We start from the raw sequence: 18,319 nt of genomic DNA, 5'->3' as shown, positions 1-18,319 counted from the left end.
TCTGCTGACATCATGACCACAGTGCTCTCTGCTGACACCTCTGTCCATTTTAAGAGCTGTCCAGAGTAGGAGAAAATCCCCATAGAAAACATATGCTGCTCTGGACAGTTCCTAAAATGGACAGAGATGTCAGCAGAGAGCACTGTGGTCATGATGTCAGCAGAGAGCACTGTGTTCAAAAAAGAAAGTTCTGCTAATAAGTACTGGAAGGATTAAGATTTTTTTTTATAGAAGTCATTTACAAATCTGTTTAAACTTTCTGGCACCAGTTAATTTAAAAAAAAAAAGTTTTCCATCAGAGTACCCCTTTAAAGCTTTAAATTTGCTTAGCTGAAATTTCCATTTCCTGGAGGTCATCCCCCGCCCCCGCTATGCAAGTCTATGGGAGGGGGCGTGACGGCTGTGACATTACGACTCCGCCCCCATATGACGTCACCCCCTCGCCCCGCTATGCAAGTCTATGGGAGGGGGCACGACAGCTGTGATGTCACGACTCCGCCCTCGTGTGACGTCACCCCCCCGCTATGCAAGTCTCTGGGACGGGGCGTAACGGCCATGACCTCACGACTTCGCCCCCGTGTGACGTCACCCCCCGCCCCCACTATGCAAGTCTATGGGTTGGGGCATGACGGCCGTGATGTCACAACTCCGCCCCTGTATGACGTCACCCCCCGCTATGCAAGTCTATGGGAGGGGGTGTGATGGCTGTCATGCCCCCTCCCATAGACTTGCATAGCGGGGGGTGATGTCACATGGGGGCGGAGTCATGACATCACGCTACTCCAGCCCCATGGTCGCCACCTGGCTGTTTGTGAGCTGGCACCACGGCATGGGTGGGGAATACAAGATTGCGGGGGTCCCCAGTGGCGGAACCCCCGCGGTCAGACATCTTATCCCCTATCCTTTGGATAGGGGATAAGATGTCTCAGGGCCGGGGTACCCCTTTAATGTGGCAGGGTGCAGTAAACATGTCATGTATGCTTTGTCTTCAGGGGCACAAATACAGAAATCATTGGGCGCCATCGTAGTCTTGTGCATGATGGGAAATAACACAGTATGTGCCATGTGACATGTACAACGCTTGTTGTTGCTGTCTCACTGACAACGTGAAATTTCATTGCACAAAAGGGAAAGTCCATTAGAGGAAACTGAATTTCGTAAGAACTCAGAAAAAGGAAGGGAAGTTTTGGCCGTCGCTAAAAAGCTGACCGCATCTTTTTTCTGAAGAACGAAGAGAACCTCTTCCTTATTAACCCCTTGTGGGCACATTACAGAGGTCACGAGAGGGATGGATTAATCAAAGTTCTGGGCTGAAGCCAAGCAGGAAATTGCCGCATGAAAAACACACAAACCATTCCAATCTGGTTTCATATCAACAAGTTGGCAGGTTCCCAGTGTGTGCGTAGCTGCCCAGGGAAACCCTAGTGCACAACACCATGGTGCCAGGCCACGCCGCGGCATAGCAGCTGCATCTGTAAGACTCTTGTATCTGAAATCCGGGATTTCATGCAAGATCTAAAGTAAGAAGGTGCAGAGTGATCTGTAATCCAAACCTACATTACAACAAACAAACTGCTCACAAAGACAATAAAGTGCCACCCACAACAATGCAGTCAGAATGACCCTATATACAGATTACACAAGGGGGCATTCTCTACCATAGACCAGTGTTTCCTAAACAGGGCTCCAATAGCATTGTAGTTTTGTGTGATGTCCCAGTACTGTCCTCCTATTGTGGCCCCGTACAGTCATCCTGGTCTGTCAGGCAGAGTCCCTGCATGTCCCCAGGACTGCCCTGCAGCATACCCCCATTATGTATATTGGTTTGCCTCATTTAATGTACGGTTGCTTTAATGTTTGGATCACATGATTGTTACAGAGAGGGCTCCAGTGACCAGGTGACCTATGGGCTCCTTGCACAGCCCCCCTTATATAACCAGAGGGGCTGCAATCTCTCTCTTTCCTGCTGAGGTCCAGTGCAGTCGTCTCAGTGTGTGTCCAGAACATTGGAAGCCTAAAGTCCTGCAGCCACAAATCGCTCATCAGTCAGTCAGGTCATCTTATTGTCAGCCACCATCTCTGTCAAGTCAAGTCTATCTGTAGTCACCGTGGCCTGCACTAAAGTCAGTCTAACTACTGCAAGTCCCAGCAAGCCTGCGAGGTCCCCCTGTGTCACTGGTCACCTCCCTGGGATATTTGGCTGTACTGCAAAGACTACATCACTTGTCTCGCCTCAGTAAAGCTGCCATTATCCTTAATCGTTGGTGCCTTCATTGCCCCTGCCTAACCCAGGATCAGCGGTATTACCTTCGGGTGGTTAAGGCTAAACCACACCCTGGCGTCACCACAAAAAGGGGTTAATACCATCTGCCCCTTGGGCCAAAACATTTGCCCTGCATCTAGCTTGCATTGAACCCCGACTCCACATTTGCAACAGCTGGAGACACCATGGTTGAGAAATAGTGCCATAGACAGTAGAGTAGCCCATAAACAGTGTCAAAGGACTTCCCCCATAAAGAGTGGTGCCTTTTTTATTGTCCCGCCATTACAACTTGTCCACTATCCACAGGGTGCACACCACTGCTCTATTCTGATGGGAGAAGCTGGTCCCCATTCTGAACATAGTGGGGACTCCAACCACTGGGACCCGCACGGTCAAACAGTTATCACCTATAGGGGATAGCTTGGAATAGTGGGACAACACTTCTAAAGGCTGATTTGTTCATTGTAAATTGTTTCCTGAATGCAAAATAAAGCAACATTCTCTGAATCGTCTTTATTAAAAACATCCTACCATTTAGCTGCTGCTTAGAATAAGATAAATCAGTCAGATGGACTTCGAATCTCTTAGTGTTAGAGATAGAAGTAAGGAGGGGGAGAGGGTTACACAGCAACTCAAAGAGTGGGAAGTGGGGAGACAATCCTTGGCGGACAACTCACACAGGCTGAAGAGAGAGAGCGCAATGTGTAGGGGAGAATCATACAGGTATTGTACAAGTGCAAAAATAAAACTTATACAGAAAACTGCTGTTGTAAAGGCATACGAAAGCAACATTTTTAGTAAAGACATATGGAGAAAATAAATGCTATTCAAAGCTGTCCATACAATTGAAGTGGCTTAAAATATTACACAGAATAGATTAATATGGCATAGATAGATATGAGATAGATAATAAATAAATAGATAGATAGATATGAAATAGATATGGGAGAGATATGAGATAGATAGATAGATAGATAGACAGATATGAGATAGATATGAGATAGATATGGGAGAGATATGAGATAGATAGATAGATAGATATGAGATAGATATTAGATAGATAGATATGAGATAGATAGGTAGATATGAGATAGATATGAGATAGATAATAAATAGATAGATAGATATGAGATAGATAGATATGAGATAGATAGATATGAGATAGATAGATAGATAGATGGATAGATGTGAGATAGATAGATATGAGATAGATAGATATGAGATAGATAGATAGATATATGGATATGAATAAATAGGAGATAATAAGATTGTAAACCCCATTAAAGAGGAACACTTTGTTGGCATTAAAGGGGTTGCCCTATCTTATGAATTGGCCATTTCCGATTCCTCCACCTGTTTTCAGCGGCTGGAGGCGGTCGGAAAAAGCCGAAAGCAGCCGAAGCGGGGAAGTTACGCAAGTTATCCTATATCCAAAGGATATTGGAAAAGTTTTAGATTGGGGGGGGGGGGGGGGGGTGACCACCGGAACTTCACGCAGTCTACTGTATGGGGCCCCGGTTGTCCCTGGGAACTGTATGTCGTGACCCCCGCACAAAGCAGAGGACACCAAACCCCCTCCATATCTCTCCACGGGAGATATTTCTGGCACTCCAATAGAGGTATATGGAGGGGGCATGCTCTCGGGGAGAGCCGGGGCCCCGTACAGGAGACCATGGGGGTCCCAGCAGTCGGACCACCTGTGTCCTAAAACTTATCTTTTATCCTTTGGCTAGGGGATACGTTTTTTCCCAATATATATCTTCTTTAGTGGGAGTTGCACAAACAACACAGCCCCGCAAGCCACAAAGTTACATAAACACAGCAGCCGTCTGTGTAACTCCCATTAAATTCAATGGGCTTTCCCAACCACCTCCAGCTGCTGCAAACAGACCGGAGGTGGCCAGAAAATGCACAAGTAAAGAGATGGATTACGCCTTCAATAATGTGGGCACACTGGGGGCACTTTGCTATATAAATTTGGCTGCCGCTTTAAAGGGGTTATCCAGGAGGACGCATGCGCGCGGCTCACTGAGACAGACGCACCTCATGTGAGCTCCGTGCCGGCTGTGCTTATACCGCCGATCTCAGCGCCGATACACGGCTCCTTAGCACGGGGAAACCCACCGGAGATACTATGACTACTCCCCGCTCCTCCAGGAGACGACTTCAGGCAGCTTCTCAGGGACTTTCACAGTCAATCCCGGATCTCTTCAGGGCCGGGGCTAAATCCAAGATGGCCGCCGCCAGCTCCCTCACGCCGGAGGATCACTCTGACGACGAACTCTCACAGCCTGAAGATCTTACCACTGCTGCCATGTTCCGAAACATACAGACCCTGTTCCGCAATGAGTTATCGCAAGCTGTGGCTGCTTTTTCGTCGCAAATTCAGGAACTTACTCAGAGGGTGGCCGATAATGAATCCAAAATCGATGACTTGGCGGACGCGGTGGAGTCGGATAGACAGGACATTGATGAGCAGGCGAGTAAGATGGCGGCCATTGAATTGAAGCTGGAGGACCTCGAGAATAGGTCGCGTAGGGCGAACCTGAGACTGCGGGGTCTGCCGGAATCGATCACTGACCTCACTAAGGTACTTACCGCCCTTTTTTTTTGAGCTGGCTCCCCAATTAGAACCGGAGATGCTGAGGTTTGATAGGATCCACAGGGCCCTCGCTAAGCCCAAAAACACTGAACTCCCGAGAGATGTTATATTGAAATTGCACTATCCGGAGATACGGGATGTTCTTTTGCTTGCAGCCCGTGACCTGCCTACTCTGCCGGGCATGCCTCCTGCAGCTCGGCTATACTCAGATTTAGCGCCCTCTACCTTGCCCCGGCGCAGGGACTTTCGGCCTATCACCTTGGCTCTAACTCAGCATCAAGTTAAGTATAGATGGGGATTCCCCTTTGCCTTGTCTTTTCGACTTAATGGACGTCCCCATTTTGTCCGCTCTATGAAAGAGGCCTTGGATGCTCTAAAATCTGAAAATATTCAGCCGGTGGATTTGCCGCCACAACCACAGAGGAAGAGGCGTCCACAGCGTACATGGACCACCGTTGCCCGTCAGGATAACTTGAAGAAGCCTACCTGACTGTTTGACCGAAGCCCTGGTGGCTAGTCTGATAACCTCTCTCCGGGGACTCACTGTTACCTCATGCGGTTCCTGTGAATTATTTTTTCTTTTTGTTTTCTTTCACATGGCTCAGGCGACCTTTGCATTAATGCGGGACTGACTTTTCCATACCTCGTCCCGGCCGGGACCCGAGGACTTGTTATACCGGGTGGTGCACAGACCGGAGTAGTGCGCCCTCACAGCCCGGACATGGGACTAGGAAGTATGATGGGTCACGGACGACTCCGACCTGTCTTTCCTTGCCAGGACTGTTTGTTGTGTTTTGGTTTTTGTCTGACATGTTTGTCTTTTGTTTTGTGTGCTGTTTTCTGTTGTAGGTCCTTGCTGATGGTCAGATCCTTGACATGGACTCTTGATGTACCATCTGGACTGGTATTGTGTTATTTGCCCCTGCCGCTTGCTCCCCTCCTGATTACGTGTTATCTAGCATCGTGTGTTATGTTCCTATGTGTAAGCTAGTGTCTCACAATGTGAGGGGCTTTAACTCCCCTCATAAACGTAACAAGGCATTTAGGGATTATACTAGGCTGCATCCGGATGTACTTTGCTTGCAGGAGTCCCATTTTACCCCATCCTCTCACCCCAAGTTTCTTCATAACTCCTACCACCGTTATTATATGTCCACATATGCGTCCAAAAGTAGGGGGGTTGTGACGTTATTGCACGACGCTTTCCCATACACTGTAGCACACTCGATTGTGGATCCTGATGGCCGTTATGTTATCTTATTAGGATTAATGTATGATAAAACACTTTGCCTCGTTAACTCTTATGCTCCCACTGACGCCCCTATCTCTTTTTTCACTAAATTGTGCTCTGAGTTGGAGACCCTGACCTACGACTGGCTGATTTGGGCTGGGGATTTTAACTTTGTGTACCATAGTGACCTGGATAGGTCTCATTCTGCCCCGCTTCGTAGATCAGGGGCTCAGCAAAAAAGGGTCCAGCAACTGTTTAGCGACCATTGTTTAGCTGATGTCTGGCGGGAGCATAATGGCCGCTGTAGAGGGTACACATACTATTCTCCCTCCCAGCATACCTATACTCGCATTGACTGGATCTTAGCCAACGCAGTGTTACTGCCCCACTTGTTATATGCCCGTCATATTCCGTGTGTGTGGTCAGATCATGATTTGGTGGTTGCGGCCTTTCATTTAGCCGCTCCCTCCAAGATCCCCTTTAGGTGGCGGCTGAATGAGTCTCTGCTTACAATTACCCGGGTCCGCACCCACTTGGAGGCTGACTTGACAGAATATTTTCTTCGCAACGGTTCATCTGACAGTGCGCCCTGTTGGCTATGGTTAGCTCATAAATCGTACATGAGAGGTAGGATTATTTCCTTAGCCTCGGGTGTTAAGAAAGATCGCTCGGCCACCAGGGTCGCACTGGAAGCTAAATTGTTCCTCCTTACTATAGCTCACCAAAATGACCCTTCCCTGTACCTGTATAATGAAGTCAAGAATACTAGGACTCAGTTAGATGCCTTGTTGTCCATGGAGGTCGAGAGAGCGGTACGTTGGACTCATTCCACGTACTATAGGTACGCAAACAAGCCTGACCGCCTCTTGCGCAACACCTCTTCCTATAACAAAGTACATGCCATTCAAATACGTCCTGGTGTGACTACCTCTAATCCCGGTCACATTTACTCAGCTTTCCATTCTTTCTATTCTTCGCTTTATGCTGCCCCATCTGCTAATTCTCCTACTCCTTTATCTATCTCTTCTTGCTTATCTTCTATTCATCTCCCAACTCTTACCCCAGATGCTTTGGAGGTCATGAATGACCCCTTTACCACCGAGGAAGTCTCAGATGCGATAAAAAAACTCAAAAATGGCAAGTCCCCTGGGCCTGACGGCTTTTCGGCCGCCTATTATAAAAAGTTTGCTTCCATTTTGGTCCCCCCCCTGACATCGCTGTTTAATTCCCTGAGATCCAGCGACCCTATTCCTGCTAAATTTCTAGACGCACACATAACGGTAATCCCGAAACCCAACAAGGATCATTTACATCCTGCTAATTACCGTCCTATAACTTTACTGAATATTAATACTAAAATCCTGACGTCCAATCTGGCTGCCCGTATAAATCGTTTTTTACCCTCTCTGGTACAGGCGGACCAAGTGGGATTTATACCCGGGAGACAGGCCCCAGATAATGTCCGTAAGATAGTAAATCTTATTCAGTGGTCCAATACTACCCAAACACCCATGCTAGCCTTAGCTCTCGATATAGAAAAGGCTTTCGATAGCGTTACATGGCCATATATGTTCGCAGTGCTGACTAAGTATGGATTCAGGGGCCCCTTTATCACTATCCTCCATCACTTGTACTCCAATCCCAAGGCTTTTCTGAAATTGCCTTCCACCTCTCCGGCACCTCTTACTATATTACGCGGGACAAGGCAGGGATGCCCGTTGTCGCCGGCCTTATTTGCCCTGTTAATGGAGCCCTTGGCCGCCCAAATTAGGGCGCACTCCGACATCAGGGGTGTGGGAGTGGGGGATAGGGAATATAAATGCAGCCTGTTTGCAGACGACTTTTTGTTAACTATCACCCAACCACTGACATCCCTTCCTAATTTACTTGAGGTGTTGGGCAATTTTGCACATATGTCTGGCCTGCGGGTCAATACTAGTAAGTCGGAAGTGATGTACTTTAATGTCCCTGATGGGGCTAAACGCCTTATAGGTTTGAATTTTGGCTATAGGGATTCACCTGCGGGACTCAGTTACCTGGGGGTGCGACTGACCGCTTCACTGGACTCCTTGTATCAGGCTAATTACGTTCCACTATATAAGACATTGAGGACTGACCTATTGAAGTGGAACTATTCCTATATATCCTGGATAGGTCGGGTTAATGTAGTGCGTATGGTAATATTGCCCCGCCTTTTATATCTATTTAAGACACTCCCTATCCCTATTGTGAAACGGGATTTAATGTCATTTCAGAAAACTGTTTTTAAATATATCTGGTCTGACCGGGCTCCAAGAATTAATAGGACCCTTATGTACTATAATAAGATAGAGGGGGGTGTTTCGGTGCCCAACCTTTTGAAATATTATTATGCCGCACGCATTGCCCAATTAGCGCAGGTTAACATTTCGGTGGGGGCTCCCAGGTAGGTGGACTTGGAGGGGGTTCTGGTCTCTCCACATTTGCTGCCCGCATTGATGTGGACTACGTGCCCTGTTGCGTCCTTGCTACCTTCCTCAGCGCAAGTCACTCTGTACGCCATTTCTCTGTGGCGTCAGGTGAGATTTAAGTTCCGTATGCAGTCGGTGCCTTCACCTCTTTTGCCCTTTCTTTCCAATCCTTCTTTTCCCCCTGGCTTAACTCTTACTTCCTTTCACTGGTGGCTGAGTAAGGGATTGAGGTACCTGCATCATTTTTTAGTAGGCCAAATGTTGCCGTCCTTAGATTCCCTGTGCTTACGACATGAAGTTCCACCGAGGGAGAGGTTCCGGGCCTGTCAGATCATCTCTTTCTATAAGTCCCATATTCATCGTAACTCTCCAGTTATACCTACCTCGTTTGAGAGACATATGTTATACTCCTCTAGCGCACCAGGTCTCCTCTCAATAATTTATTCACACTTTAACGCTCCTCCCCCGGATAAAAAGTTAAAATACATGATTGAGTGGGAAGGGGACATTCACTCCACGCTTTCTGCCTCACAATGGAGAGACTGCTGCACTACTATTAGTAAGGGTGATTGGCAGATCTCCTTGTTGGAAACATCTCTGAAGATACTTCACCGTACCTATAAGGTCCCTACTAGACTCCATCGAATATATCCTTCAGTTTCCCCTCTGTGCTTTAGGGGCTGTGGGGCTAGAGGTACGATGTTTCACACCTGGTGGAGTTGCCCCACTGTATCCGTGTTATGGACTCAGATTTTGGACATACTGACCTCGATGCTGGAGGTTGGGGTGCCTCGTACCCCTGCCTTTTGCCTCTTGAGCCTCAAACCATCGAGGATGCCGTTTAGGGTCTTTAAGTTGTCCCATTATATTCTAATGGCGACAAGGATACATGTTGCAGCGCAGTGGAAACAGCCTGTCCTATCTCTCTGTGGTGATAGATAGAATCAATGCCATTATGTTGAATGAAAAGTTGACGGCAATCCGTGAAGACTTGGTAGATAGATTTAACTTAGTATAAGAACCTTGGCTTACTTCCCCACATTGCCCTAATATGACGCATAGTTTCTCCTTGTACTGATATTTGGGATGATGGGAGGTGGGGGGAGGGAGGTTGGACAGTGGGTTGGGGAAGGGGAGTTGGGGTGTTTTTTTCTGCTGGGTATGGATAATTTGGTATTCCTGTCTTACGTTGTATGGCTATTACTGCTTCATGTATTTTATCTGCATGGATCTCTTTTGTTGATACTTACCTTTTTCCTTTTTTTTTATGTGACCTACTTGTTACTGTTGTTCTGAGGTTTTCGAACCTTCTGTTTATATTTTTATGTGCTGATTTTGACTGTTTCTTTGAGCAATCAATAAAGCTTCATTGTTTGATGGTTAAAGGGGTTATCCAGGAAAAAACTTTTATATATATCAACTGGCTCCAGAAAGTCAAACAGATTTGTAAATGACTTCTATTAAAAAAATATTAATCCTTTCAGTACTTATGAGCTGCTGAATTTGAGATGTTCTTTTCTGTCTAAGTGCTCTCTGATGACATCTGTCTTGGGAACTGTCCAGAGTAGAAGCAAATCCCCATAGCAAACCTCTTCTTCTCTGTGCAGTTCCAGAGACAAGCAGAGATGTCAGCAGAGAGCACTGTTGCCAGACACAAAACAACAACTCAACTTCAGCCGCTGATATTTATTGGAAGGATTAAGATTTTTTTAATAGAAGTAATTTACAAATCTGTTTAACTTTCTGGAGCCAGTTGATATATATATATATATATCAACATTTTTTTCCTGGAATACCCCTTTAAAGTAAAAAAATAAATAAAAATAAAAAAAATATATATACACACTAGCCAGGATTACGTGTTGCGTGGTTTGACCCCAGAAATATATTAATACAGGGCATTTTCATAGCATTTCATATTTTTTTAGTCTCCTGATGAGACAACCCCTATAATAATTCACATAAAAGCTGTAGGATAATGTAAATAGGTATTGCGCCCCCTGTGTTACCGTTCTATTCTACGCCCCTCTCTGCCCCTTGTCCCAGACCCGTCTACTTATTCCATTGTTATTTCCAGCCTTCTGGCCTCTCAGATTTCTTCAACTAGAAGGAATTTCCCCATTATCATTTGTTTGGTGAATTGGGTAACGTCCCTCGGCTCCTCCTCTCTGCAAATACCTGTTGTGAAACCCAACTGTTTATTTTATCATTTACAGGAATTCACTTGTCCTCAACCCCCTGCTATATACACAGCACCAGACCCTCTGCGAGCTTCACATCCCAGGAGGAGACAGACGGGAGAGGAACAAGATGTTACTTCCAATCCTCCTCAGCCAAATAGCAAGTAAGTAACAGGAGAGAGAAATATATTCTGGAGCAGGATTTGTTGCAGTAATATATATATTATAGTGTTGCTCGCGAATATTCGCAATACGAATTTTATTTGCGAAAATCGCATATTCGCAAATGACGAATACTCGTTTTTTTTTTCACAGTACACATCACAGTGATCACCCCTCTCTGCTTCCAGCTTGTGTGGTGTAAGGAAGGCTCTAATACTACTGTGTGAGATTGGCATGCAAATTTTCACATATGCAAATTTTTGCTTATGTTAATTTATATATGCTAATTTTTGCATACGCAAATTTTCACATACGCAAATTTTTGCATATGCGAAAATAAAACACGAATATGCGAATTTAGCAAATATATGATGAATATTCGTCCATATATTCGCGAAATATCGCGAATTCGAATATGGCCTATGCCGATCAACACTAATATATTATAGATATATTACAGTTACAGCACAGATTCCATACATTGAAGAGCTGGTCTTAATCTTTTTACTTGCAAGTCACAATATATTAGGTGATCAAGGGTGCTCATGCGCCCAAAACGCGTCCATGTTTGTAGTGTAAGGCTGGGTTCACATCACGTTTTTTGCCATAAACCATATAGCAAAAAAAAAAACGGATGGAACGGTATGGGAAAAAGTAAACCATACGCGATTTTAAACCATATACTGTTTTTAAAAGTGCATACAGTTCCGTCCGTTTTTATTTTTTTTTAAACCATACGTTTTTGAAAATGTCCATTTTTAATGGGAGGGGTGTTGGGTGGGGACTTTAGGATGCAAATGCGCATGTGCAAAGTAAAAAAACGTATAGGGTTTCCCATATGGAACCGTATACATGTGCGTTTCCCATTGACGCCCATGTTAAAAAAAAGAGGAAAGAAGCTTCTTCAGGGTACTGTACAGTACACAGTGTCCTAAAAAAAAGTAACATGGAGTCGCCTGCACCTGATGTCCAAAGGAGCAGCTAACCCTGGTACAGGTAAAGAGTACAGAACATGTAATACCTCCCTGTACTGTAGTGGGCGCTACCAGACACCAGTCATTGCATACACTTCAGTAATACAGGTAAAGAGTACAGAACATGTAATACCTCCCTGTACTGTAGTGGGCACTACCAGACACCAGTCAGTGCATACACTTCAGTAATACAGGTAAAGAGTACAGAACATGTAATACCTCCCTGTACTTAGGGGGCACTACCAGACACCAGTCAGTGTTTACACTTCAGTAATACAGGTAAAGAGTACAGAACATGTAATACCTCCCTGTACTGTAGGGGGCGCTACCAGACACCAGTCAGTGCATGCACTTCAGTAATACAGGTAAAGAGTACAGAACATGTAATACCTCCCTGTACTGTAGGGGGCGCTACCAGATATCAGTCAGTGTATACACTTCAGTAATACAGGTAAAGAGTACAGAACATGTAGTACCTTCCTGTACTGTAGGGGGCGCTACCAGATATCAGTCAGTGCATGCACTTCAGTAATACAGGTAAAGAGTACAGAACATGTAATACCTCCTTTACTGTAGGGGGCGCTACCAGACACCAGTTAGTGCATACACTTCAGTAATACAGGTAAAGAGTACAGAACATGTAATACCTACCTGTACTGTAGGGGGCGCTAACAGACACCAGTCAGTGCATGCACTTCAGTAATACAGGTAAAGAGTACAGAACATGTAATACTTCCCTGTACTGTAGGGGGCGCTACCAGACACCAGTCAGTGCATACACTTCAGTAATACAGGTAAAGAGTACAGAACATGTAATACCTCCCTGTACTGTAGGGGGCGCTACCAGACAAGTCAGTGCATGCACTTCAGTAATACAGGTAAAGAGCACAGAACATGTAATACCTCCCTGTACTGTAGGGGGCGCTACCAGACACCAGTCAGTGCATGCACTTTAGGAATACACGGGTTTAATGCCCATTCTGATTGGTCGGTTCTTCCGGCCATTGACACGTTTCGCAGATTCCATAGCATTGTATGTTGAGTCTGGTTTCAAGTTACAATGGTCCAGAAAAGACCATTGTATGTTGAAACTATTGTATGTTGAGGCCATTGTAAGTTGAGGGATCACTGTATTTAAAGATATTTTCTTTTTATTTGTTTTCAATGTCTGTTTTTTCTTTTTTGATTTCCTTACTGTTAAAATGAAAAATTGTTTATAAAATATAAAAATAAACAGTTATGTATATAAAAAAAAATATTCTTCAAATAAAGTTTATCTGTGACTTTTTACCCCATTGTACAAAAAAAAATATTTGACATTCTTAAAATGCTTTCCACAGCAGAGTTATGTAAGCCAGGTCTGGGCTGGTGTATATTTGCGACAAATTCAGGGCTTTGCGACAAACATGCAGCTTTTTCTAAGAAACGTGGTATTTCATAAATCAGCTATAGGTATCGACCAATATCGATTTTTTTAGGGCCGATACAGATAATCTGTGGAGGTTGGGGCCAATAGCCGATAACTTATACTGATATTCCGGTATAAGTTATCGGCTATTTATCCCCCCGCGACACCGCTGCAGGCAGGCGCTTTAAATCAATGAACTGCAGGGGCTTTTGCGGTGCCATAGACCGCCACCACTACCCGCTTCTCTCCCCCTGCCTGTCCGGGGGTCCTCCTGAGTCCTATCACCGCCACCGCGACTGCCCCCCCCCCCACCGCCGCACCACGTCGCACCCCCCACCGCACCTCCCCGGCCCCATTGCCTCCCCCATCCCCGGTTCTATAATTACCTGTTCCCGGGGCCCGGGGTCCACTCTACATCTGGCTCCGGTGGCGTCCTCCTGAGCTGTCACTGTATGCACTGACGGTGACGTTGCGTCACGTCACTCGTCATTGCGCACAGCGTAACGCAGGACGCAGCAGGAGCCAGAAATAGCGTGGACCCTGGCCCCCGGGAACAGGTAATTATAAAACCGGGGATGGGGGAGGCAATGGGGCCGGGGAGGTGCGGTGGGGGGTGCACTGCGGGGCGGTGTGGCGGGGTGGGTCTTGGGTGGGGAGCGGTCGCGGTGCGGTGGGCGGGGCATTATCGGATTGTCGGCAAGGTAATTGCCGATACCGATAACGCCCAAAAGCGTAAATATCGGCCGATAATGTCGGCCAAACCGATGACCGGTCGCTCCCTAATCAGCAACCACTGCAAGAGTGAAAAACTGTAAGTGTGCACCAAAGTCATTTTAACCAAAATCTTTTTCTTTCTGAAGGATTAAAGGGGTACTCCGGTGGAAAACTTTTTTTTTTCTTTTTTTTTTATCAACTGGTGCCAGAAAGTTAAACAGATTTGTAAATTACTTCTATTAAAAAAATCTTAATCCTTCCAGTACTTATTAGCTGCTGAATACTACAGAGGAAATGGTTTTCTTTTTGGAACACAGTGCTCTCTGCTGACATCTCTGTACATTTTAGGAACTGTCCAGAGCAGCATATGTTTTCTATGGGGATTTTCTCCTACTCTGGACAGTTCCTAAGATGGACAGAGATGTCAGCAGAGAGCACTGTGGTCATGATTTCAGCAGAGAGCTCTGTGTTCCAAAAAGAAAGTAATTTCCTCTCAGCAGCTAGAAGTAATTTACAAATCTGTTTAATTTTCTGGCACCAATTGATTAAAAAAATAAAATGTTTTCCACCGAGTACAGAGAGTTTAATATAGTCTTCAATAACTATTTGATAGTCCAGAATATCTGATAATCAGCCACAAAATCATTTCCCCCATCTATGTAATAGGAACCTTTTAGGTCCCACATTAAAGGACTATTACTGCATTCACTGTGATTTGACGCTAGGTAGGACTTGGACATAAGGAATTCAGTAGATTTGTCTGTAACCAGTAAAAAAAAATTCCTAATTTAAGTAATTTTAAAATTATGAATTTTTCCATTTCCATTGCACCGCCGCTGGGCATCCTCCCTGTTTATGGTCTATTCGGCACCTAAAAAGGAAGCCGAACCAATCCTTTTCATGACGGACACAGTCAGGTCCCATCAGATCCCATTGATCTGAGTGGGGTCCTTCGGGGGTCCGATGTTTTCCAGGAGTTGAGCGGAGAGGAAAAAAAGGACATGAAGTATTTTTTTTCCCGCTCAACTCCTATTCTTTAAAGGGGTACTCCCGTGGAAACCTTTGTTTTTTTTTTTTTAAATCAACAGGTGCCAGAAAGTCAAACAGATTTGTAAATCACTTCTATTAAAAAATATTAATCCTTCCAGTACGTTTAGGGGCTGTATACTAAAGAGAAATCCAAAAAGAAATGCATTTCCTCTGATGTCATGACCACAGTGCTCTCTGCTGACCTCTGCTGTCCATTTTAGGAACCGTCCAGAGCAGTATATGTTTGCTATGGGGATTTTCTCCAGCTCTGGACAGTTCCTAACCAGACAGTCCAGATCTGTGATACCTATCACAACTGGAGGAACTGACCAATCAGAATGGGAATTTTACTGGTAAATCACCTGTATTACTGAAGTGTATGCACTGACTGGTGTCTGGTAGCGCCCCCTACAGTACAGGGAGGTATTACACGTTCTGTACTCTTAACCTGTATTACTGAAATGTATGCACTGACTGGTGTCTGGTAGCCCCCCCTACAGTACAGGGAGGTATTACATGTTCTTTACTCTTTACCTGTATTATAGAAGTGCATGCACTGACTGCTGTCTGGTAGCGCCCCCTACAGTACAGGGAGGAACTACAAGTTCTGTACTACTCCTTACCTGTGCCAGGGTTAGCTGCTCCTTTGGACACCAAGTAAGGGCGGCTCCATTTGGGACACTGTGTGTACTGTATAGGACCCTGAAGGCCAACGGCTGTCCGGGCATGCTGGGAGTTGTAGTTTTGCAACAGCTGGAGGTAGACATGTGCAGTACCAAAAATTTCGTTCTTTTCGTTTTGTTCGTTTTAGTATTTTTTTTTTTTTTCGGTTCTGTGAATATTCGGAATGCTGTGCATTCGTCATATTCGTTTTTCGGATGCATCCGCAAATTTTTTTTACGTTTTCGGATGCATTCGTTTAAAAAAACACGGATGCATTCATTAAAAACAACGAATGTATCAGTTAATTCTGATTTTTGGTTCTGCACATGTCTAGTGATCTCTCAACATACGATGGTAATTCGTATGTTGAGGGATTCGTGCAATGTAAAAAAGTAAAGTCCTACTCACCTGTCCCCGCTGCTCCCGATGGTGTCCCCCGGGCCTCCGCTGGGCTCTCCTAGTCCTCTTCGGTACTCCGCTGGGCTCTCCTAGTCCTCTTCGGTACTCCGCTGGGCTCTCCTAGTCCTCTTCGGTACTCCGCTGGGCTCTCCTAGTCCTCTTCGGTACTCCGCTGGGCTCTCCTAGTCCTCTTCGGTACTCCGCTGGGCTCTCCTAGTTCTCTTCGGTACTCCGCTGGGCTCTCCTAGTCCTCTTCGGTACTCCGCTGGGCTCTCCTAGTCCTCTTCGGTACTCCGCTGGGCTCTCCTAGTCCTCTTCGGTACTCCGCTGGGCTCCGCTGGGCTCTCCTAGTCCTCTTCGGTACTCCGCTGGGCTCTCCTAGTCCTCTTCGGTACTCCGCTGGGCTCCGCTGGGCTCTCCTAGTTCTCTTCGGTACTCCGCTGGGCTCTCCTAGTTCTCTTCGGTACTCCGCTGGGCTCTGCTGGGCTCTCCTGGTCTTCTCCGGTCCTCCGTTGTCTGCCGCAAGGCCTTACTGGGCCTTCGTAGCGACGTCATCACGTCGCTGCCGCACGCCATTCCTATTGGATGACGGGACGGCGTGCGCGACGGCGTCATGACGACGTCAGAGGGAGACCCGTATGAAGGCCCCGGACCAGCCCAGGATCCACCGGAGGAAGGCCCGGAGCAGCGCGGAAAGGTGAGTGAACCTGCCCGGGCTGCTTCAACTGCTATCCGGCAGCAGATTAAGCATTATGCAGTTGATGCACGGCCCCGACATTCGGTATACTGATAACGAATGCATTCTTTGTTCGTTAACATGCATATTCATTATGCGTTAGTTAACAAATGCATTCGCTAACTGTATATTTGTATTCGTATGCTTTTTCGGGATTTAGCAATTTTTTTTTTCGTGCATTCTTTTCGTAGCGAACATCCGAAAATGGGAAAATTCGATTCGTTCCGTGTTCGTTACAAAACGAATTGCACATGTCTAGCTGGAGGCTCCCTGGTTGGGAAACACTGAAATAGACAGTGATTACAGCTTCCAGCAGATCTTTATTACTTTTATATATAAGGATTTGCTTTATCTCTATTAGTTATCTACTTATTTTTCTTTAATCCTCACTTTCTCTAATTTTTGGATGACATTTTGATGGCTTCAGAACCAACTACCAGGTTTCCATAGAGTTATGGTCTCAACATACAATGGTTTCAACATACAATGGTCGTCCTGGTACCGATTAATATTGTAACTTGAGGGACCACTGTACAATATGGGAAAATGTATTTCACTCTATTTATCAATGTCCTGCGCCAAGCAGGACATTGATAAATAGAGTGAAATACATTTTTCCATACTGTTTTTTATGTTTTCACCACAATTTATACAGAACCCCAATAGTTAATGAGAGACTATATGATGTATGTATGTATTGGGTACTATATGACGGTATTGTTTAGTCCTGGAATAGGGGTAATATTTGGGAATGTCAGAATTGTGTGGGCGTTATTATTTGTCATTGGATGTTGGTATTCAGGTAAAAAGTGCGCATATCCTATGCAAAGGCAGGGGTGCACTTAAGGGAGGAGGACCCTAAACCCTCTATGCTGTTTGTAAAAAAAAAAAAAGGGCCAAGTTACATGACAAAATTTGCAAAAAGATTTATTATAGAGTTCAGTAGGAGCTCTATGATTCCTTATTCCAGTGTTTCCCAACTAGGGTGCCTCTAGCTGTTGTAAAACTACAACCCCCAGCATGCCCAAATAGCCAAAGGCAACAGCTGGAGGCACCCTGTTTGAGAAACACTGCCCTATGCCGTGAGCTTCCCCTAGTGGTAGCTGCAAATAGAAATGTGTCATGTAACTACATTATATTGCTATGTGAAAGTATCAGAGGTATACCTAGTGCCCCCTGCGCCCCTGACATGGTGCTGTATCACAGTAGTTAGATAGTTCCCTTATTAAGTAATCCCCCATAGGCAGGTATGTCCTCAGGTAGTTAGTCCCCCCTAATTGGTAAATACATCCTTAGGTATGTAGATTGATCCCCCCTCCCCCCAAGTAGTTAAATATGTTGGAAGCTAGGTAGTCAGGTAGATAGCTAGGTAGGCAGGTAGCTAGGCAGGTAGCTAAGCAGCTAAGTAGGTAAGTAGGTAGGTTTCTAGCTATGTTGGTAGGTATGTAGGTGGGCAACTAGATATGTAGGTAAGAGCTATGTGGATAGGTTGGTTTATAGATAGGTAG

The 18,319-nt window shown here is 45.5% G+C and overlaps 1 protein-coding gene across 2 annotated transcripts in view; it reads left to right on the top strand.

Annotated features, from left to right (window-relative positions):
- Positions 1-18,319, top strand: part of LOC130291744 (complement factor B-like) — a 93,632-nt gene that overhangs the window by 30,548 nt on the left and 44,765 nt on the right. For both annotated transcript variants that reach the window (XM_056540943.1, XM_056540942.1), the window contains exon 2: positions 10,763-10,890. In XM_056540943.1, the coding sequence (XP_056396918.1) occupies positions 10,857-10,890 (34 nt within the window). In that variant the 5' untranslated portion in view covers positions 10,763-10,856. The remainder of the gene's footprint in view (positions 1-10,762; positions 10,891-18,319) is intronic.

This window comes from Hyla sarda, chromosome 9 (genome assembly GCF_029499605.1).
Source record: "Hyla sarda isolate aHylSar1 chromosome 9, aHylSar1.hap1, whole genome shotgun sequence".
In the NCBI taxonomy this organism is placed as follows: Eukaryota; Metazoa; Chordata; class Amphibia; order Anura; family Hylidae; genus Hyla; species Hyla sarda.
The sequence above is the reverse complement of the archived record's forward strand: the minus strand, read 5'-3'. Positions and strand labels throughout refer to the sequence as shown.